The 23,595-nt window shown below is 38.8% G+C and overlaps 1 protein-coding gene across 50 annotated transcripts in view; it reads right to left on the minus strand.

Annotated features, from left to right (window-relative positions):
* Positions 1–4,979: 4,979 nt before the first annotated feature.
* LOC106602685 (butyrophilin subfamily 2 member A1) overlaps positions 4,980–23,595 on the minus strand; it is a 112,687-nt gene continuing 94,071 nt past the window's right edge. For 30 of the 50 annotated variants that reach the window (XM_045716730.1, XM_045716729.1, XM_045716728.1 and 27 more), the window contains 14 exons: positions 10,235–10,300; positions 9,916–9,981; positions 9,538–9,603; positions 9,216–9,305; positions 8,893–8,970; positions 8,733–8,756; positions 8,531–8,596; positions 8,338–8,364; positions 8,089–8,154; positions 7,766–7,831; positions 7,443–7,508; positions 7,182–7,247; positions 6,988–7,014; positions 4,980–6,364 (listed from right to left, as the gene is read on the minus strand). In XM_045716730.1, the coding sequence (XP_045572686.1) occupies positions 5,853–6,364; positions 6,988–7,014; positions 7,182–7,247; positions 7,443–7,508; positions 7,766–7,831; positions 8,089–8,154; positions 8,338–8,364; positions 8,531–8,596; positions 8,733–8,756; positions 8,893–8,970; positions 9,216–9,305; positions 9,538–9,603; positions 9,916–9,981; positions 10,235–10,300 (1,286 nt within the window). In that variant the 3' untranslated portion in view covers positions 4,980–5,852. The remainder of the gene's footprint in view (positions 6,365–6,987; positions 7,015–7,181; positions 7,248–7,442; positions 7,509–7,765; positions 7,832–8,088; positions 8,155–8,337; positions 8,365–8,530; positions 8,597–8,732; positions 8,757–8,892; positions 8,971–9,215; positions 9,306–9,537; positions 9,604–9,915; positions 9,982–10,234; positions 10,301–23,595) is intronic. The other 20 variants (XM_045716710.1, XM_045716704.1, XM_045716709.1 and 17 more) reach the window with 20 other exon arrangements.

The raw sequence follows: 23,595 nt of genomic DNA on the forward strand, positions 1-23,595 counted from the left end.
TCAGCGAGCAGACCTTTCTAATCGACCTGGCCCGGGTATCCTGGAAGGATTTTGACCTCATCCCGTCAGTAGAGGATGCCTGGTTATTCTTTAAAAGTGCCTTCCTCACCATCTTAAATAAGCCTGCCCCATTCAAAAAATGAAGAACCAGGAACAGATATAGCCCTTGGTTCTCTCCAGACCTGACTGCCCTTGACCAGCACAAAAACATCCTGTGGCGTTCTGCATTAGCATCGAATAGCCCCCATGATATGCAACTTTTCAGGGAAGTTAGGAACAAATATACACTGGCAGTTAGGAAAGCTAAGGCTAGCTTTTTCAAGCAGAAATTTGCATCCTGCAGCACAAACTCAAAAAAGTTCTGGGACACTGTAAAGTCCATGGAGAATAAGAGCACCTCCTCCTAGCTGCCCACTGCACTGTCACCACCGACAAATCCACTATAATTGAGAATTTCAAGAAGCATTTTTCTACGGGTGGCCATGCTTTCCACCTGGCTACCCCTACCCCGAACAACAGCCCTCCACCCCCCACAGCAACTCGCCCAAGCCTCCCCCATTTCTCCTTCACCCAAATCCAGATAGCTGATTTTCTGAAAGAGCTGATTGTCAGCTGGCCTAGACAATCTGGACCCTCTCTTTCTAAAATGATCTGCCGAAATTGTTGCAACCCCTATTACTAGCCTGTTCAACCTCTCTTTCGTATCGTCTGAGATTCCCAAAGATTGGAAAGCTGCCGCGGTTATCCCCCTCTTCAAAGGGGGAGACACTCTAGACCCAAACTGCTACAGACCTATATCTATCCTATCCTGCCTTTCTAAGGTCTTCGAAAGCCAAGTTGCCAAACATATTACAGACCACTTCGAATCCCACCGTACCTTCTCCGCTATGCAATCTGGTTTCAGAGCTGGTCATGGGTGCACCTCAGCCACGCTCAAGGTCCTAAACGATATCATAACCGCCATCGATAAGAGACATTACTGTGCAGCCGTATTCATCGACCCTGGCTAAGGATTTCGACTCTGTCAATCACAACATTCTTATTGGCAGACTCAAAAGCCTTGGTTTCTCAAATGATTGCCTCGCCTGGTTCACCAACTACTTCTCTGATAGAGTTCAGTGTGTCAAATCGGAGGGCCTGTTGTCCGGACCTCTGGCAGTCTCTATGGGGGTGCCATAGGGTTCAATTCTCGGGCCGACTCTCTTCTCTGTGTACATCAATGATGTCGCTCTTGCTGTTGGTGCTTATTTGATCCACCTCTACGCAGACGACACCATTCTGTATACCTCTGGCCCTTCTTTGGACACTGTGTTAACTAACCTCCAGACGAGCTTCAATGCCGTACAACTCTCCTTCCATTGCCTCCAACTGCTCTTAAATGCAAGTAAAACTAAATGCATGCTCTTCAACGGATCGCTGCCCGCACCCGCCCGCCCATCCAGCATCACTACTCTGGACGGTTCTGACTTAGAATATGTGGACAACTACAAATACCTAAGTGTCTGGTTACACTGTGAACTCTCCTTCTAGACTCACATTAAACATCTCCAATCCAAAATGAAATCTAGAATCGGCTTCCTATTTTGCAACAAAGCAGCCCCCACTCATGCTGACAAACATATCCTCGTAAAACTGACTAGCCTACCGATCCTCGACTTCGGCGATGCCATTTACAAAATAGCCTCCAACACTCTACTCAACAAATTGGATGCAGTCTATCACAGTGCCATCCATTTTGTCACCAAAGCCCCATATACTACCCACCACTGTGACCTGTACGCTCTCGTTGGCTGGCCCTCGCTTCATACTCATCGCCAAACCCACTGGCTCCAGGTCATCTAAGTCTCTGCTAGGTAAAGCCCCGCCTTATCTCAGCTCACTGGTCACCATAGCAGCACCAACCTGTCGTGTCTTTGGGGGTACCATTAAACTGAAGATATGTTTATCAATTAGCTCCCTGTAATTATTATCACGCGATTAAATTGATTAATCGTTTAATTGTAATTAACTAGGAGATCGGGGCACAATATTCAGATTACAAAGCTATAATTTTCCTAATATAACTTTCCTGTACTATAATATTCTATTCTATTATAGTATAGGCCGATTATCTTCTGGTTTAAATGGTGTATTTTACCTCGAGTCCAGTCTCATTCCAAACGTCGTAAATTGTTGTATCTGCACGAACCCAGTCTTTACTAAAATCATCCATACATCAATTGTCTTAAAATCATTTATTTACTACACTAAGTAATTAACAGAAAACATACAAACAGCAATTATCGTCACAAAGGATTGGTATAGTAATGTGCCCTAATGGCTAACAAGCATGGCTGGTCTGTTAGACAATGGGTCATAAACGGTCAGCTGAGAAGTTACACAGAGTTCATTAATATTAACAATTGACAATTGAAGGCTCACTCATTCGGGAACAATTGCAATCAATATATATTTACGCTCATGTGTCGTCGTGATCCTTGTTCGAGAGTTCTGTTCTGTTGGGGAGTTTTGTCCTCGTTCTCTCTCTCGGTTAGAATGGATCTTTCAGAGCGACATTCATTAATGTCGTCATAGAATGGTTGTTTCGTTGGTCTTCGCGTTCAATGATATAATTTACTTAGCTGCAGACTAATAATTAATATCAAAGACTTGTTCTTATTCTGTCGGTCTCGATAGTCTAAAAGTTAACCACGTGGTATAGTTCACTTTCAGTAGAGTACTTGGATGGTCAAACCTATGGGCCAACCCGCAATGGAGTGGAGGCCTGGTCTGGGGAAATGTAAATCAAGGGGTGTTTTATAGTGCCCATCGAACAGGCTTGTCAAATGACGCCTGGTCCTGTATGGGTCCCTGGGGGCGTGCCCATGACTGAGCTAGACTTGGTTACAGAAATACAATTCTATCACATTACATCAGTACATAGCATCTCAATGTCTTACAAAAGCTTTATCCTTATTAATACATTCTATACAACCATTATGATGCTATTATATAAACAGTTTTATGGTAATATGGCTATATTGTCTCTTCTGAGTATCACAAAATTGTACCAAGCGGATCAGTTCGTAGCTGGATTCTTCACCAATCTTCCATACCTTCTCCAGAACACAAAATGTCGCTTGGCTCTCCAATTCTATGAGTTGGAAGAATTTCCTGTGTCTCTCTATGGGCCATGTGGCCAGAGACTCTCCTGGAATTTTAGAGTTTTTATGACCCTTTACACACAGGGTGGATTGGGGGGAAGGTAGGTTGGGTGGTGGTGCAAAAGGGAGGGGTCAACTGTACCAAAAGAGGCCAACGTCATGACAAACCCGTAGCATGCGCTCCAGCAGGTATATCTCACTGGTCACCCCCAAGGCCAATTCTTCCTTTGGCCGCCTCTAATTCCAGTTCTCTGCTGCCAATGACTGGAACGGACTTCAAAAATCACTAAAGCTGGAGACTCTTATCTCCCTCACAAGCTTTAAGCACCAGCTGTCAGAGCAGCTCACAGATCACTGCACCTGTACATAGCCCATCTGTAAATAGCCCATCCAACTACCTCATCCCCATACTGTATTTATTTATTTATTTATCTTGCTCCTTTGCACCCCAGTATCTCTACTTGCACATTCATCTTCTGCACATTCTACCATTCCAGTGTTTAAATTGCTATATTGTAATTACTTTGCCACCATGGCCTATTTATTGCCTTACCTCCCTTATCCTACCTCATTTGCACATGCTGTACATAGACTTTTTCTACTGTATTATTGATTGTGTGTTTGTTTATTCCATGTGTAACTCTGTGTTGTTGTATGTGTCGAACTGCTTTGCTTTATCTTGGCCAGGTCGCAGTTGCAAATGAGAACTTGTTCTCAACTAGCCTGCCTGGTTAAATAAAGGTGAAAAAAAATAATAATAAGTAAACTTCTGACTTCAACTGTGTGTATGCCAGTTAGTCTCTAAACCTGTGGTAAAGTGGATTAATGTGATTATTTTAGTAAGTTATTTTATCACTTTAGTTGTGATAGAGTTTCTATCAAAACATATAGGCCTATGGGCTAGGCTACATGAAGTGTGTAATTATGATTTGAAAGTCTCAAAATAAAGTAGGCGCTGTTTCTTGCCTTCAGCTGAAAATGCATGTGTTAAAGGGGAATTAAAGGACAGCTACACTAAACAATCTAACTTTCTTAGATTTTTCCCAGATCTCAAAAGTGGTCCCCTGATATGGTTAAAGCATTGTTGTGAACATAGAAAATCAAATTGTTTTTTTTTCTGTTAAAAAAGTGTGAAAACTGGGGAACATGGAAAAACAAAACAGAGAAAAATTAATAATATAGATGTATTTTTTTTAACGTATTTTAAAAGGCACTTTAGAGCACATGTCATCCTGCAGCATAGCATTTTGAGGAAAGTTGAAGTCCGGTTCAGTATTGGCTATGCACCCTAATATGTATGCCATTTAGCAGACGCTTTTATACAAATCGATATGGAAGAACTGGGACATTTTCAGCTTCCAAGAATTGTGTACAGATCGTTGCGACGTGCATTATCATGCTGAAACAAGGTGATGGCGGCGGATGAATGGCACGACATTCATGTCCTAGTTCCTCCATGGCCTACATACTCACCAGACATGTCACCCATCAAGCAAGTTTAGGATGCTCTGGATCGACAACAGGGTGTTCCAGTTCCCGCCAATATCCAGCAACTTCGCACTGCCATTGTGCCATTGAAGAGGAATGGGACAACAGGTCACAATCAACAGCCTGATCAACTCTATGCGAAGGAGATGTATCGCGCTGCATGAGGCAAATGGTGGTCACACCAGATACTGACAGATTTTCTGATCCACGCCCCTACCTTTTTTTTTAAAGATATATGACTAACAGATGCATATCTGTATTCCAGTCATGTGAAATCCATAGATTAGGACCTAATGAATGTATTTCAATTGACTTATTTCCTGATATGAACTGTAACTAAGTAAAATCTTTAAAATTGTTGCATTTATATATTTGTTCAGAACATTCAAGGTTTGACAGCTTTGTAAGCGTACAACTTCCTTATTTTTGAAACTTTATCAACAGATTACAGTAATTTATTAATTGGGACAACATTTTAACAGAATTCAAGAAAACAAAGGATATTGCTAACTTGTACTACAGTAGCTTCACAGTATACATTCATAATCTAGCTACAGGTAGAAAAAAAGTGAAAGATTTTTGGTTGATTTTATAAAACTCGGCAGCTTGTAGTATTAAAAAATTTGAGTAACTTTTGGTTCGTTCAGCCATTCTTAGGGGGAAAGAATAGGGTTTTGGGATAAACACAGAAAATAACATCTGAGGTTAACACAGGTTTAGGAGATGTTATACATTTTAATCTGAGATAACGTTCGTATTAACTGACGGATATTATGAATTAAGCCTTTGTGTTTTTTCTGATTACATAAATGCTTTTAAAAAATCGAAGTGACGTTAGCTGATGAAGATTAGCTCCTAAACCTGCGTTTACCACAGGCCTTATTTCAACGTTTATCCAAAAACCCTACCAAAACTCCATTCATTTTCCCATAGGGTTTGTTCAACAAACCATGGCGGAGTACTGCCTTCCAAAAGATGCCATTACTAGTGCTTTCTTTTTCTTGTGGTGTCTGAAAACTTTTCGGGAAAAAGATACACACATTTACCACTTGTTATCAGTGAATAACACAAAATGTGTATAATGCATGTCTCATTTGACATGAATTTCACCTGCATCTCAGACCCTTTTCACACTATCGTGCTGGCCCAATATATACTAACCAGGCCAGTCCAGTACAGCTAGACTTGGCTCACTGGTGTGAAAGGGGTTTTGGTATGCATTCAATTTATTCTTATTGGGGTTTTGTCATGTTGTCCCGGGCTGAGCACAGGAAAGTAGTTTGATGTCTTAACATCAGTAAAAGTGTAAAGAGGTGACTCTGTATCAACATTATAAAAAGACAGAGTGTGTCTGTCACAGTCTAGAAACACTCCCACAATAGTGAGCTCTTCCACAGTTATTGGTGATTGAGGGTCAGTATTGACATGGAAACATTTTTCTTTATCAAAAGATAGAATCCAAAATCCATTCTGTGGAGTCAAAGGAACATTACAATTTCTCTCAACATTTTCACTGGCCACACCAACATACCATGACAGTTTTCCTGTTGTTCGTTCCTTTACCTTCACTTCCCAATAGTGTTGTCCTGAACTAAAGCTCTCTTTAGAAAATACATGGAGATGCATTCTAATAGAGGCGTTTTCTGTATCTTTTTCTTTAACGTAATGAGCCTGATTTCCACGATTGACTCTAATAACAGGATGTGCAGTCTTTTCATCCAGAATTATGTTCTCTGAGGGAAATAGAAAGACAAGATGTCTTTCATTCACACAATATGTTGGGATGGATTGGTAAGGATTTAAGATAATGTGGACCTACACGTAACTGCCAAAATAAAGGAAACACTTGAGTAAATGAGGTTTCTGGTGTCTCTGTTATTGTGTGGGGTGATTTTTCCTGTCAGAGTTTAGGTCCACTCAAGCCGAGAGGTCTAGGAAAATGCCAATAACTACACATCCCTTCTGAGTGATCACCTTCAACCTATGCTGAAGCATTTCTATCCTGATGGGAGGGGTCTCTTACAAAATGACAATTCCCTCATAGGGCACGAGTGGTCACAATAGTTTGATGATCATGAAAACAATGTAAACCATATGCCATGGCCATCTCAGTCACTAGATCTCAACTCAATTAAACACTTATGGGTGATTCTGGAGCGGCGCCTGAGACAGCGTTTTCCACCACCATCAACAAGAGAGCTCCAGACACTTGTAGAATCCATGCAAATGCACATTGAAGCTGTCCTGGAAGCTGGTGGTGGCCCAATGCCCTATTAAGACACTTTGTTGGTTTCCTGTATTTAGGCTGTTACCTGTATATCGTAATAATCTAATGAACACACAATTTTTTATTTACCTTTGAATCCTTTCACCTGGTGCCAATCTGCATTTAAAAAAGTGAATTATGAGTGTCCTGAATATGAATTTCCAAAAATGTTATATTATAAATGGTTTCATGCACTCCAACATATCAGCACACTTAGTTTTATGAACACTGTAAACTATACAATTTAGAGGGTAATGCATTTTTTTCCCCCAGTAAAACTTCACCTTTCAGATTAACTTCTTTACCAGATGATATGTGTTCGGTAGGAATCTTCACTGTGTTTTCTGCTCCTAAAGAACCCATTTTGGTCATTATATTGCAATTCATTATCATACATACAAAACTAGGCTATTACATTATTATCCAAGTTATAATAATACATCATATACTGTGTATCATGATAGTGAACATTACCTTCAATGGAGTTGTTGGTCTCTGCTGAATGTAAAAAGTGAAAGTTATTGTAAAAAGGTTAATTACTTTACCTTCCAGATTAACTTGTTTTCCAGCTGCTCTCTGTTCAGTAGGTGTCGGCACTGTGTTTTCTGCCCCTAACGGAGCACATTTAAGTAATATTGAAATTCATCAGGTTACTACATTATGAAAGTTATATTATATCATATACAGTACATCATGAGTGAAGATTAAATTCAATTAGGTTTTTTGTCTCTGTTGAATGGAAAAGTGAAAGTCATTGTAAAAAGGTGAATGTGGAACTGGGACAGTCAAATCCTATTGCAATTAAGACAAATGATCATCAAATTATACAATTAAGAAGGTAATTATTTTTTTAATCCTATTTCTTTACCTTTCAGATTAACTTCTTCTTCAGCTGCTCTCTGGTCGGTAGGTGTCGGCACTGTGTTTTCTGCAACTAACGGAGGACATTTAAGTAATATTGAAATTCATCAGGTTACTACATTATCAAAGTTATATTATATCATACACAGTAAATCATGAGTGAACATTACATTCAATAAGGTTTTTTGTCTCTGTTGAATGGAAAAGTTGAAAGTCATTGTAAAAAGGTGAATGTGGAACTTGGACAGTCAAATCCTAATGCGATTATGTCAAATTATCATCAAATTATACAATTAAAAGCATAATATACTCGTTCTCGTATTACTTTACCTTCCAGATTCACTTGTTTTCCAGCTGCTCTCTGTTCAGTAGGTGTCGGCACTGAGTTTTCTTCCCCTAACGGAGCACATTTAGGTATATATTGAAATTCCTATGTAGAATCTATGCCAATGCGCATTGAAGATGTCCTGGAAGCTGGTGGTGGCCCAACGCCCTATTAAGACACTTTGTTGGTTTCCTTTATTTAGGCTGTTACCTGTATATCGTAATAATCTAATGAGCATACCATTTTTTATTTACCTTTGAATCCTTTCACCTGGTGCCAATCTGCATTTAAAAAAGTGAATTATGAGTGTCCTGAATATCAATTTCCAAAAATGTTATATTATAAACGGTTTAATGCACTCCAACATATCAGCAGACTTAGTTTTATGAACACTGTAAACTATACAATTTAGAGGGTAATGCATTTTTTCCACCAGTATAACTTCACCTTTCAGATTAACTTCTTTACCAGATGATATGTGTTCGGTAGGAGTCTTCACTGTGTTTTCTGCTCCTAACAGAACACATTTTGGTCATTATATTGCAACTCATTATCATACATATTTTATTGATACAAAACTAGGCAACTATATTACTATCAAAGTTACAATAATACATAATATACTGTGTATCATGATAGTGAACATTACTTTCAATGGAGTTGTTGTTCTCTGCTGAATGGAAAAAGTGAAAGTTATTGTAAAAAGGTGAATGTGGAACTGGGACAGTCAAATCCTATTGCGATTATGTCAAATTATCATCAAATAATACAATTAAAAGCATAATTTACTCGTTCTCGTATTACTTTACCTTCCAGATGAACTTGTTTTCCAGCTGCTCTCTGTTCAGTAGGTGTCGGCAGTGTGTTTTCTGCCCCTAATGGAGCACCTTTAGGTAATATTGAAATTCAACAGGTTACTACATTATCAAAGTTATATTATATCATATACAGTATATCATGAGTGAACATTACATTCAATTAGGTTTTATCACTCTTTTGAATGTAAATGGGGAAAGTTATTGTAAAAAGGTGAATGTGGAACTGGGACAGTCAAATCCTATTGAGATTATGTCAAATTCTCATCAAAACATACAATTAAAAGGGTAATATATTTGTTCTCCTGTTACTTTACCTTTCAGATTCACTTGTTTTCCAGCTGCTCTCTTTTCGGTAGGTCTCGGCACTGTGTTTTCTGCCCCTAACGGAGCACATTTAGGTAGTACTGAAAATAATCAGGTTACTACATTATCAAAGTTATATTTTATCATATACAGTATATCATTAGTGAACATTACATTCATGTAGGTTTTTTGTCTCTGTTGAATGGAAAACGTGAAAGTTAGTGTAAAAATGTGAATGTGGAACTGGGACAGTCAAATCCTATTGAGATTATGTCAAATTCTCATCAAAACATACAATTAAAGGGTAATATATTTGTTCTCCTGTTACTTTACCTTTCAGATTCACTTGTTTTCCAGATGCTCTCCTTTCGGTAGGTCTCGGCACTGTGTTTTCTGCCCCTAACGGAGCACATTCAGGTATATATTGAAATTCATCAGGTTACTACATTATCAAAGTTGTATTATATCATATACAGTATATCATGAGTGAACATTACATTCAATAAAAAAATGTTGTCTCTGTTGAACGGAAAAGGTGAAAGTTATTGTAAAAATGTGAATGTGAATCTGGCACAGTCAAATCCTATTGCGAAAGTTATTGTAAAAAGGTTCTTGTGGAACTGGGACTGTCAAATCCTATTGAGATTATGTGAAATTATCATCAAAACATACAATTAAAAGGGTAATATATTTGTTTTCCTATTACTTTACCGTTCAGTTTCACTTGTTTTCCAGCTGCTCTCTGTTCAGTAGGTCTCGACACTGTGTTTTCTGCCCCTAACGGAGAACGTTTAGGAAATATTGAAATTCATCAGTTTTTAACATTATCAAAGTTATATTATATCATGTACAGTATATCATGAGTGAACATTACATTCAATTAGGTTTTTTCTCTCTGTTGAATGTAAATGGTGAAAGTTATTGTAAAAAGGTGAATGGAACTGGGACAGTCAAATCCGATTACGATTAAGTCAGATTATCATCAAAATATACAATTAAAGGGTAATATAATGTTCTTCTATTACTTTACCTTTCAGCTTCACTTTTTTTCCATCTGCTCTCTGTTCGGTAGATTTTGGCACTGTGTTTTCTGCCCCTAACGGAGCACATTTGCAGTTGAAGTTGGAAGTTTACATACACCTTAGCCAAATACATTTAAACTCAGGTTTTCACAATTCCTGTCATTTAATCATGGTAAACATTCCCTGTCTTAGGTCAGTTAGGATCACCACTTTATTTTAAGAATGTGACATGTCAGAATAATAGTAAAGAGAATGATTAATTTCAGCTTTTATGTCTTTCATCACATTCCCAGAGGGGCAGAAGTTTACATACACTCAATTAGTATTTGGTAGCATTGCCTTAAAATTGTTAAACTTAGGTCAAACATTTCAGGTAGCCTTCCACAAGCTTCCCACAATAAGTTGGTTGAATTCTGGCCCATTCCTCCTGACAGAGCTGGTGTAACTGAGTGATAAGAGAATGATCTAATAAAGGTAAATGAATCAATAAACAATGATTAATTATTAGTCACAAAGCATGGTTAATGAATAATCAATGTAATGATCAATGTAGTGATCGATTGGTCTGATTAGTTCCAGAAAGTCCAGGAACCACTGGAGAGGGAAAGAAATGTGTGTATGCAATTAGTATAGAGAGCAGGGGACGGATGGTAAAGGGAGTAAAACTTCAAAGGGTTCCTGACCTTGAGGGAAAGGAACAGGCTGAGCTAGATAGTGATAAACAGTGTGGGACGTCGATGGGGGATGCAGGTCACCAACAGTGTGTGTGTAAATGCATGTGCGTAAGTAAGCAAGAACTATAAAATGACTGTTTTGTTATCCTGACCTCAGAACGTTCTCATGAATAAAGCCGAATGAACCTTTTGCAGAAAGCTGAGTCCTTGCCTAATTATTTAACCCATTGTCTTACAAACCTTGGGAATTAGTCAAGGCTTATTGATTATTGATTATTATCATGAAGATATAAAATTCCTTTAACAATTGGTCCTTCGAGCTGGATCTCAAAAACTGCCGCTGTCGTTCCAAGGAGACACCGAAACCGTGCACGGGCGGATGAAATATCCGTAAATCAAAGACCTGGCCCTTTACTGTGGGTTCTTTACAGGCCGGTGACAAACTGGTATGCGACAGAGGTGGTGACGAGATTCAACGAACATTGAAAAACTCAGCTGCAAATAACAAGGTTAGTAAGCTTTATTCATTGTTTTGGGGAATAGCACCTGTATGATTACATTAAATAAGGAATGAGTGGTAGCACCTGAATGTCTGCGTTGCATGATGAAATGAGTAATGCACCTGTGTGTCTGCATTGCATGATGGAATGAAGGATACAACTGTGTGTTGGCATTAAATGAGGAAACGATTGATGTGAGAGTGAAAGGCGGGAGCAATTAGAGGATTTGAACCTCTAGGGGCTAGGGGGCAGTATTTTCACGGCCGGATGAAAAACGTACCCAATTTAACCTGTTATGGCTAGGGGGCAGTATTTTCACGGCTGGATAAAAAACGTACCCGATTTAATCTGATTATTAGTCCTGCCCAGAAACTAGAATATGCATATAATTATTAGCTTTGGATAGAAAACACTCCAAAGTTTCTAAAACTGTTTGAATGGTGTCTGTGAGTATAACAGAACTAATTTGGCAGGCCAAAACGTGAGAAGATTCTATACAGGAAGTACCCTGTCTGACCATTTCTTGAACTTCTTTGCAATCTCTATCTTTTACTAAGGATCTCTGCTCTAACGTGACACTTCCTACGTCTTCCATAGGCTCTCAGAGCCAGGGAAAAACCTGAATGTCGTCATTCCAGCCCCAGACTGAAACACATTATCGCCTTTCTCAAGTGGCCGATCAAGGGACTGTGGGCTTAGGCGCGTGCACTGGCCGCCCCCGTCTTTGTGTTTTTTCCTCTGTTTACCGAAAAGGAGATTCCCGGTCGGAATATTATCGCTTTTTTACGAGATAAATTGCATAAAAATGTATTTTAAACAGCGGTTGACATGCTTCGAAGTACGGTAATGGAATATTTAGAATTTTTTTGTCACGAAATGCGCCATGCGCGCGACCCTGATTTACCATTTCGGATAGTTTCTGGAACGCACGAACAAAACGCCGCTATTCGGATATAACGATGGATTATTTTGGACCAAACCAACATTTGTTATTGAAGTAGCAGTCCTGGAAGTGCATTCTGACGAAGACAACAAAAGGTAATCAAACTTTTGTAATAGTAAATCTGATTTTGGTGAAGGCTAAACTTGCCGGGTGTCTAAATAGCTAGCCCGTGATGGCTGGGCTATGTACTTAGAATATTGCAAAATGTGCTTTCACCAAAAGCTATTTTAAAATCGGACATATCGAGTGCATAGAGGAGTTCTGTATCTATAATTCTTAAAATAATTGTTATGCTTTTTGTGAACGTTTATCGTGAGTAATTTAGTAAATTGTTAGTAAATTCCCCAGAAGTTTGCGGGGGGTATGCTAGTTCTGAACGTCACATGCTAATGTAAAAAGCTGGTTTTTGATATAAATATGAACTTGATTGAACAAAACATGCATGTATTGTATAACATAATGTCCTAGGTGTGTCATCTGATGAAGATCATCAAAGGTTAGTGCTGCATTTAGCTGTCTTCTGGGTTTTTGTGACATTATATGCTAGCTTGAAAAATGGGTGTCTGATTATTTCTGGCTGGGTACTCTGCTGACATAATCTAATGTTTTGCTTTCGCTGTAAAGCCTTTTTGAAATTGGACAGTGTGGTTAGATTAACGAGAGTCTTGTCTTTAAAATGCTGTGAAATAGTCATATGTTTGAAAAATTAAAGTTTTTGCATTTTAGAGGAATTTGTATTTCGCGCCACACCCATCATTGGATATTGGAGCAGGTGTTCCGCTAGCGGAACGTCTAGATGTAAGAGGTTAAACAGGTTACTACTCCGGCCCAGAAAATAAAATATGCATGTTATTAATAGATTTGGATAGAAAACACTCTGAAGTTTCTAAAACTGTTTGAATGGTGTCTCTAAGTATAACAGAACTCATATGGCAGGCAAAAACCTGAGAAAAAATACAAGCAGGAAATGAAGATTTTGTGGCTGTACTATTTTCAAGTCATTGGCAATAAATCACACAGTGACAAAGGATTCATTTTGCACTTCCTATGGCTTCCACTAGATGTCAATGATCTTTATAAAGTTGTTTGAAGCGTCTATGATGAACAGAGACCGAATGAGAAGGAAGGGAAGTTGACGTCCCTGGGAGGTCATCACTTCATTATTGCGCGCACGTGCGCGTTCATGTGAGGCGAGACATTTTTCAAAACTTGTTTCAAGACACAGGAGAGGTCGAGTTGAAATATTACTGATGTTTCACGTTAAAAATGGACCAAAAGATTGATGCTAAACAACGTTTGACATGTTTGAACGAACATAAATAGATTTTTTTTTTTACTTTTCGTCGTGACTTTTCCCTCCCATTTTGAGTAGCCTACCGAACACGCTAACAACACGGAACAGCATGGAGTTATTTGGACATAAATTATGAACTTCATCGAAAAAAACAACATTTGTTGTGAACCTGAGATTCCTGGAAGTGCCTTCTGATGAAGATTATTAAAGGTAAGGGAATATTGCTAATGTTATTTATGGTATTAGATGATTCCAACATAGCGGCTAGCTGTATAGCCTAGTGTATTTTTCTGACCAGAGTACTCAGATTATTGCAAAGTATGCTTTCCCAGTAAAGTTCTTTTGAAATCTGTCAATGCGGTTGCATTCAGAATGCAACCGTTATTCTTTGAATAACAGTTTAATACTTTAACCACGTTTTATAATGAGTATTTTTTGTAAATTCACTTGCAGTTTTGGGGGAGACACATTTTCTCAACGACACGCGCCGATGTAAAATGCTGTTTTTGAATATAAATATGAACTTGATAGAACACAAATGCATCTATTGTCTAACATAATGTCCTAGGAGTGTCATCTGATGAAGATTGTCAAAGGTTAGTGCATAATTTTAGCTGGTTTTCTGCTTTTGGTGACGCCTGTCCTTGAATTGAAAATGGATGTGTGTACTTTTTTGGCTATGTACTCTCCGAACATAATCTAACTTTATGCTTTCGCCGTAAAGCCTCTTTGAAAATCGGACAATGTGGTTCGATTAAGGAGATGTTTATCTTTTAAATGGTGTAAAATAGTTGATTGTTTGAGAAATTGAAATTATTCGATTTTTGATGTTTTAAATTTCCCGCCTTGCTAGCAATCCCGTCAGGGGGATTAGGTTACCCTCGATCCCCAAGAGGTTTTAATGTACTCTGGGTGTTAGACGCTGGAACTATCCGGAAGGGAGTTTGTATCTGGTGACCTGTCTTTATAAGTTTGTGTGGAGAAAAATGTTTTAAAGGGAACCAAGTATTCTGTGCAAATGGAAGATAGGAATCGGGTATAAGTTCAAACAGGAGGAGGAGGGGTACGAAATGACTCCATGGTATCTGTGGCCACTACCAATATGAACTAGCTAAATATTGAGTACCTAAAACGTAAAATTGGTGGGAAGACATTGGCAGGAAACGTAAATTGGAAGGCGAAATATAGTAATATAATTATGAGGGAGGAGGACAGAGACATGATTACATTAATATAGGTCGCCTGTCTAAATACGTCTAGGAGGGGATGGTCAGATCTTCCGGAGGCGCAACCTAGGTCTGATTATCCATGGGAGAAGGGAGACCTAATATGGCGGAGTGAGAAACAGATATTATTGTCAAAAGTTACATGAAGCAACAGATAAATAGGCTGTTAACCTCTATGGGCTAGGCGGGACGAATTCGTCCCACCTACGTAACAGACACTTTAAGCCTGTGGCGCGATTTTCAAAACCTTAAAAATCCTATTACTTAAATTTCTCAAACATATGACTATTTTACAGCTATTTAAAGACAAGACTCTCGTTAATCTAACCACACTGTCCGATTTCAAAAAGGCTTTACAACTAAAGCAAAACATTAGATTATGTCAGCAGAGTACCAAGCCAGAAATAATCAGACACCCATTTTTCAAGCTAGCATATAATGTCACAAAAACCCAGAAGACAGCTAAATGCAGCACTCACCTTTGATGATCTTCATCAGATGACAACCCTAGGACATTATGTTATACAATACATGCATGTTTTGTTCAATCAAGTTCATATTTATATCAAAAACCAGCTTTTTACATTAGCATGTGACGTTCAGAACTAGCATACTTCCGGGGAATTCGCTAACATTTTACTAAATTACTCACGATAAACGTTCACAAAAAGCATAACAATTATTTTAAGAATTATAGATACAGACCTCCTCTATGCACTCGATATGTCCGATTTTAAAATAGCTTTTTGGTGAAAGCACATTTTGCAATATTCTAAGTACATAGCCCAGGCATCACAGGCTAGCTATTTAGACACCCGGCAAGTTTAGCACTAAGCATAATCATATTTACTATTATAAAAGTTATATTACCTTTTGTTGTCTTCGTCAGAATGCACTCCCAGGACTGCTACTTCAATAACAAATGTTGGTTTGGTCCAAAATAATCCATCGTTATATCCGAATAGCGGCGTTTTGTTCGTGCGTTCCAGACACTATCCGAAATGGTAAAGAAGGGTCGCGAACATAGCGCAATTCGTGACAAAGAATTTCTAAATATTCCATTACCGTACTTCGAAGCATGTCAACCGCTGTTTAAAATAAATTTTTACGCCATTTTTCTCGTAGAAAAGCGATAATATTCCGACAGGGAATCTCCTTTTCGGCAAACAGAGGAAAAAATCACAAAGGCGGGGGCGGTCGGGTCACGCGCCTAAGCCCAGAGTCCCTTGATCGGCCACTTGAGAAAGGCGATCAAGTGTTTCAGCCTTGGGCTGGGATGACGACATTCAGGTTTTTCCCGGGCTCTGAGCGCCTATGGACGACGTAGGAAGTGTCACGTTAGAGCAGAGATCCTTAGTAAAAGATAGAGATGGAAAAGAAGTTCAAGAAATGGTCAGACAGGCCACTTCCTGTAAAGGAATCTCTCAGGTTTTGACCTGCCATTTGAGTTCTGTTATACTCACAGACACCATTCAAACAGTTTTAGAAACTTTAGGGTGTTTTCTATCCTTATGTAATAAGTATATGCATATTCTAGTTACTGGGTAGGAGTGGTAACCAGATTAAATCGGGTATGTTTTTTATCCAGCCGTGTCAATACTGCCCCCTAGCCCTAACAGGTTAACTAGGGCTTTACAACCCCTGGAAAATAGTTTACAGTTGCATACGTATGCGACCTAATGTCCGATCAAGAGACCCCTCTATAGATAAAGTTTCAAGAGAGATAGAGTAACTATGCTGGGATGAGTGATTGCATGTGAGGAGAATTCTGTCAACAATCGCGAGAAAAAGACAGGCAGTAAAACCTAAAAATTAAACGGGTTGCAGTGTTTGTCTATGAGTGAGATAAAGACAGGGTTTCAGGATCAATACGTATGATCATTCTAGCAGAATAACTCTATATTGATAATTAAGGAAATTAATGGGTGTTGTTACACATAGAGGATATATTGATAAAGTCGAGAGTCGCGAGAAAGACTGAGTAGTTCTACGCGTGAGATAGAATCAATGTGTCATGATAATTATTCTCCAAATTCTAGGTTAATAACGGAAAAAGATAATTAGTTACGTGTGCGAAAGATATATTGATAAAGTCAAGAGTCGCAAGGAACGACAGAAAAATAAGTATAACTTATAGTCGTATACGTGTGAGATATAAATAATATGTCAGGAAGCATGCGAATAATAATTCTAAAATTCTAGATTAATAACGGTAAATAGCATACACATAAAGATGAACAACGAGTAGACACTGATTGTATTTGATCCAGAGTTTTTATAAATTAAAGCACATAGAATAAAAGATAGTTTAAGGTTCTTACGAATAATCCTTCTAAAATTCTAGATTGGGAGAAGAAGCTGAATAATTACGAGTGGACTGTAACAATATGGGTAGTAAATCCTCTAAGAAAATTCCGGTATTGACGGGAGATGAACGTTTTATGCCGGGAAAAGATAAGAGGAACATTTATTTTGGGCCGAAATGGAGGAAGAAGTATGATTTTGATGGATGTTTAAATGTTGATAGATTGGAATCACTGGTAAAACAAATACATAGGGTCTGTGGGGATAAGATGGAGAGAAGCGGTGTTTTAATTGCGATAGAACAGGACATTTCACCAGAAACTGTAAAACACCCTGTAAACGTTGTGACCGAGTAGGACACAACCACCGAAATTGCAGCTCTAAGCAATAGCATTGTGGTTCAGTGGTAGAATTCTTGCCTGCCATGCGGGGGGCCTGGGTTCGGTTCCCAGCCCATGCACCATGGGACTAAAATTTAACTTAATTATTGTTATGTTTTGACTGGAACGATACGGTTGTTAGTGTTTGTTTAAGATAGAAACCGAATGTTTTGATAGCTTGTTTAGTTTAAATAGGAAGACAGATTCTTTCAAAATAATAGCGAGGCGAATTCGATAAAGTACGTTGTTTGTGGTCTAAATGGCCTGCTTAAAGGATTTATAGAGAATGGGAGTTGTATTTGAATGACGGAATCAAGGAAAAGGCAGTTACCTAAATCTAATGAATTATAAGGAGCAGAAAGGAATAATTGCGACAGAATTGTGGCGATATACATTATATTTTTTAAACCCTTGGACATTTCATAAGAGTGAAGCCGAAGGAGAGATAAAGTTGTAACATTGGTTTTAATCTTACGATAGAGGTAAGGCAGAACGCTGTTTGAAAAGAGATATAATTTTTTTCCTACGGGTAAAACGAGGAGAGTTGGTTGTGAGCACTGGACTATATGTAGCTGGAAGCGATTCTGGTCTGAATAATGGAATCGTAAAAGTTTTGTGATAAATTCTGGTTATTGATTCGTGGTTTGATTGTTTAGTAACACCAGTGAATTGAACGGGAAGTGAATGTATGCTAACATTATGTTTTCATTGCATGAAACAATGTCAGGTCAGAAAGGTGGATTGCAGGGCGAGTTTATTTTATTTCGCAGGAACAGTGCAAATTAATCATAGTTGTGCGTGTGCCTGGCCGGCGTGCGCGTTCCTGTAGGACGTAGAGTCGCAAGCGAACTCGAGGACGCGCTATTTGTAAGGGGGTGAGTGTAATCGCGGTGGTGCGAGTACAATGGAATTATAAGTATTATTAGGTTTTGGTTGTAGTTAACGTTTGGGTTTCTGAATCGGGGTAGTATAAGGAATGATGACCAAATGTTCATGGTTATTTTATGGAAAAAGGAGCGCTTAGCTCTCTTTGGGGAAAAAAATCCTAGGGACAGGATATCTTAAAGGGGTATACACACATGGCATTTTGGAAGTTTTGTTTTCTGAGTTTAATTAAACACGTGAAATTATTTTGATAGGGAATGTTCTGGGAACCTGGGATACAAAATGTGGATAAAGTTCTTAGCCTTCATTTGTCTAATGTAGTAAGAAACACGGTTCTGAAAGGGTGGTATGACTTTTGACCCCTCTAGTGGCTTCCCTGTGTGGTCTGATCAGTCACATTGAAAAGCCATTTGGATGGTGAATTTAAGGTCATTGGTGATATTGATTTTAAGGGAATTTGTAGAACTGATAATTACGATGAAGTTAAAGTTCTTAGACACAATTGATAATTTGAACCAATGAGAAGACAGAATGACAATAAAGGTACAATGATTTTTCTTTGTGGAGTAATTCAGATTAGTCATTTTGATCTGATTATGTTATTTCAAAATATTTTGACCAGTAGTAGGGGTATTTTTTACATTATCTAGATAAGTATTTTCCCTTAGGAAGTCAGCTGTTGTTGAATTCAATGTAAAAGATTTAGCACAACAAGGCTGTGGAATTTATATAATAGTATTAATATATTTTGTTGTGAATAAGTTTAATAATGGTAGACTTATGTCAACAGGACAGAGATATATGACATCTGTAGGTGATCCAGGATCATTGAGGGTATTGAGATACATTTAAGTAGATATGCAATATCTAGACAGGTTGATTTTTCTAAAACTCAGGAGTGCAACCAAGGAGACAATGAGACATTTAGTTAATATTTGGAAACAACCCATATTTGATACTTTCTGTTATGAGAAAAAGCTGGAGACAGATAGAAGGGCAGACGGAGAAATCCTCCCCTGCACTGCTGAAACCTTGAGGGTTGGGGAGTATCAGGAAGAAAGGAGGGGGGCCAGCAGGAGTAGATAGGAAGAGAATTTGGTTCACTTAGCTTTAGGATATTAATTCATGGAGAGACTATCGGCTCCGTTGGCAGGCATGTATTTTAGCTTCGATTTGAAGTTAGGTTTGGTAATTTTGTTGAAAGTAGTTGTTAAATCTTAAAGACGATAAGAAACTTGACAGAGGATTGTTAAATGATAGCCAAGGATGAAGGCCCCAGGGAGAATTGGACATGTGGAAAATGAAAGGGGGCATCCTACAAGAGAAGGTCTGACATAAGGATAATTTACTAATCTTACCAAAGACATTGTTTAGATACGCAGCAATATTGATACATAGGCTAAGCAATGTATCAAGGGGAGGGAAGTATAGTAGAGTAGTTAGGAAAGAGTGATGGCCTAGAGGATAATTACTTAAACAATTTTTTTTTTGTAAGAAGATCCATTCCAACATTTGGAATTGGACTTATTGAACTATTCCGAATTAAGGGGAAGAAGGGGTGTTTAACAATAATAGATAAGTATAGCAAATGGGTAGAAGCGTTCCCAACTTACTTGGTGGACATGATTATGGTAGCTAAAACATGAGGTCAAGATATGATCCCTAGAGTTGGTTTACTAGGAGCCATCTCTTTAAATGATGGATGACATTTTAGCTGATCAGGTAAAGCCTATAGAATGCCAGAGTTAGGGAGAATAGAGATACCAGAACAGGTAGACATAGAAGTTGAAGAAATACTAACAGAACTAGTGAGAAGACTGTTTGTTAACCAAACCCGTATGTCCAAGATTTTGTGTCCAACAGGTGAATTACAGGAGAAGGTGATTCACTCAGTACAACCAGGAGACTGGGTGTGGATCCAGTCCCTGAGGAGAAAAAACTGGAAGCAACACCGTTGGGAAGGCCCATACCAGGTTCTGTTTAACCACTGCCTTTGCCATTAGAAAAGCTGAAAGAGTCATTTGGGTCCACGTTACCCACTGCAAGAAGGTAAGTACACATATGAGCACTGCTGATCACACACAGAGTTAGGAGAAGAACCGTGTACCAATAGGGTCCAGGGGCTACCTCCTTAACGAAGATTCCCTATCCCGACCGTTCATCACTGTGTGTGCTCCTAGAGGTGTGAGTATGGGGTGGTACCTAGCAGAGAGACTAAGGGCAGGAGAGGGTTGGCGGTTTTTGGGAAGAGTAGAGACTCCGAGCTGCATCATAGTTTTGGTAACCTTTCTGATACATTCAGATCCACCACCTTCCGGTACTAATCATATGACACCGTTGTCATTGAGAAGAAGTAAAAGATAAACTATATAATACACTGATGAGTGACATACAGAATAAGGAATCAAAGAAGATCAAGATGTAGAATTTAAGGTAAACATTAAACAATTTCCTGGGGAAGCAGACAACTGTACAGGAATTGGGGTTGGCCAGATAGAAGTGCTTAGCCAACCCACCTTGGTTCACCTTAACTCCTTATGAGTACCAGTGTTATAGATACAGGAATGGCACCGAGAACTTAGATGACTTTAATGGCTGGAAAGTAGTCATTAATGTGACTGACTTAGGTTTGAAAGATGAATAGAAAATTCTTAACCTCACAGCACCTATAACTAATGTAGGGTGGGCTAGTACCAGCAAAGGACGCATACGACAGAAATTACCACAAAGGGTGGTTAGGAACTTGCACCCTGGGGTTATAGGTCCAACCAGTTCGAGTTAGTCATCAGAGGCCAGTTATAGGAGGCTAAAGTAGGCACAGGAGGAGTTTTGACCAGGATGGGAGTAGCTTTGTCTAGATGGATGCTATTGGCATCCTCAGGGAAGTTACAGATGAATACAAAGCTATGAATCAAATATGTGAAGGCTTTAACACTACATTATTTTGGTGGTTGACAATAAATAGAAATGTGGATTGGATTAATGACATCTTTTATAATCAACAGAGATTCATGAATGAAAACGGGGATGCAGTAAAGAGGTTCTCTGACCAATTATCCGCCACCTCCCTCATGACCTGGTAAAATAGACTGACTCTCGATATGTTATTGGCAGAAGAGGGCGGTGTAGGTAGAATGATTAGGTTCATCACTGCACGTGCATTCCTGATAACACATCTCATGTTTGGGAAAATGGAAAAGTGTTGTAAGAACTGTATTATGGGCTGCTTTCACCTGTATGAGTGTGTTTGTGTTGTGTGGATGTTGTCTCATCCCATGTGTGAGAGGTTTAATCCCCAGGACTCTAGTGAGATCGATGACACAGCAGTTGGTGAGATATGGACCGATTCCGAGCTCCGATCAGTGGGATGGCGAAAGCGGGCCTCCAGGCCAGGAAGATGGCTCCGTTTCTTTTAATCATGAGATGCCAATGTTTGATGAAACAATTTTCAACGTTTAGATTGAATTTTCAACGTTTTGATAGACTGTTCCTTTAATGAAAATGATGATGAAAATCCTGAATCGAAGTGTCATAATTGGAAACAGGCCCAGGACAGTCATTGATGAGTAGGAGGAATATTCATGTATTGGTCTTGTTTAATCCTTGTATCACAATTGTGTTTACTTACAGTGTGTGATTATTTGTGTTTCCATATAGTGTGTGATTATGTGTGATTACATATAGCATGATTAGTAGGGTTCTCATATAGCATTTGATCATCATGGTGAATTATTGAATCATTTAAGGGTGGAATTGATAAGAGAATTATTTAATAAAGGTAAATGAATCAATAAACCATGATGAATTATTAGTCATACAGCATGGTTAACACTGAGTCAGGTTTGTAGGCCTCCTTGCTCGCACACACCTTTTCAGTTCGGCCCACACATTTTCTATAGTATTGAGTTTAGGGCTTTGTGATGGCCACTCCAATACCTTGACTTTGTTGTCCTTAAGCCATTTTGCCACAACTTTGGAAGTATGCTTGGGGTCATTGTCCATTTGGAAGACCCATTTGTGACCAAGCTTTAACTTCCTGACTGATGTCTTGAGATGATGCTTCAATATATCCACGTAATTTTCCATTCTCATGATGCCAGCTATTTTGTGAAGTGTACCAGTCCCTCCTGCAGCAAAGCACCCCCACAACATGATGCTGTCACCCTCGTGCTTCACGGTTGGGATGGTGTTCTTCGGCTTGCAAGCCTCCCCCTTTTTCCTCCAAACATAACGATGGTCATTATTGCCAAACAGTTCTATTTTTGTTTCATCAGACCACAGGACATTTCTCCAAAAAGTAAAATCTTTGACCCCATGTGCAGTTGCAAACCATAGTCTGGCTTTTTTATGGCGATTTTGGAGCAGTGGCATATTCCTTGCTGAGCGGCCTTTCAGTTTATGTCGATATTGGACTCGTTTTTCTGTGGATATAGATACTTTTGTACCTGTTTCCTCCAGCATCTTTACAAGTTCCTTTGCTGTTGTTCTGGGATTGATTTGCACTTTTCGCAAAAAGTACGTTAATCTCTAGGAGACAAAACGCATCTTCATCCTGAGCGGTATATCAGCTGCGTGGTCCCATGGTGTTTATACTTGCGTACTATTGTTTGTACAGATAAACGTGGTACCTTCAGGCATTTGGAAATTGCTCCCAAGGATTAACCAGACTTGTGGAGGTCTACAATTTTTTTCTGAGGTCTTGGCTGATTTCTTTTGATTTTCCCATGATGTCAAGCAAAGAGGCACTGAGTTTGAAGGTAGACCTTGAATTGCATCCACAGGTACACCTCAAATTGACTCAAATGATGTCAATTAGCATATCAGAAGCTTCTAAAGCCATGACATCATTTTCGGGATTTTCCAAGCTGTTTAAAGGCACAGTCAACTTAGTGTATGTAAACTTCTGACAAACTGGAATTGTGATACAGTGAATTATAAGTGAAATAATCTGTCTGTTAGCAATTGTTAGAAAGATTACTTGTGTCATGTACAAAGTAGATGTCCTATTTGACTTGCCAAAACTATAGTTCGTTAACAAGAAATTTGTGGAGTGTTTGAAAAACGAGTTTTAATGACTCCAACCTAAGTGTATGTAAACTTCCGACTTCAACTGTAGGTAAAACTGAAATTCATCAGGTTACCACATTATCAAAGTTATATTAT

Source organism: Salmo salar, chromosome ssa04 (genome assembly GCF_905237065.1).
Source record: "Salmo salar chromosome ssa04, Ssal_v3.1, whole genome shotgun sequence".
Classification (NCBI taxonomy): domain Eukaryota; kingdom Metazoa; phylum Chordata; class Actinopteri; order Salmoniformes; family Salmonidae; genus Salmo; species Salmo salar.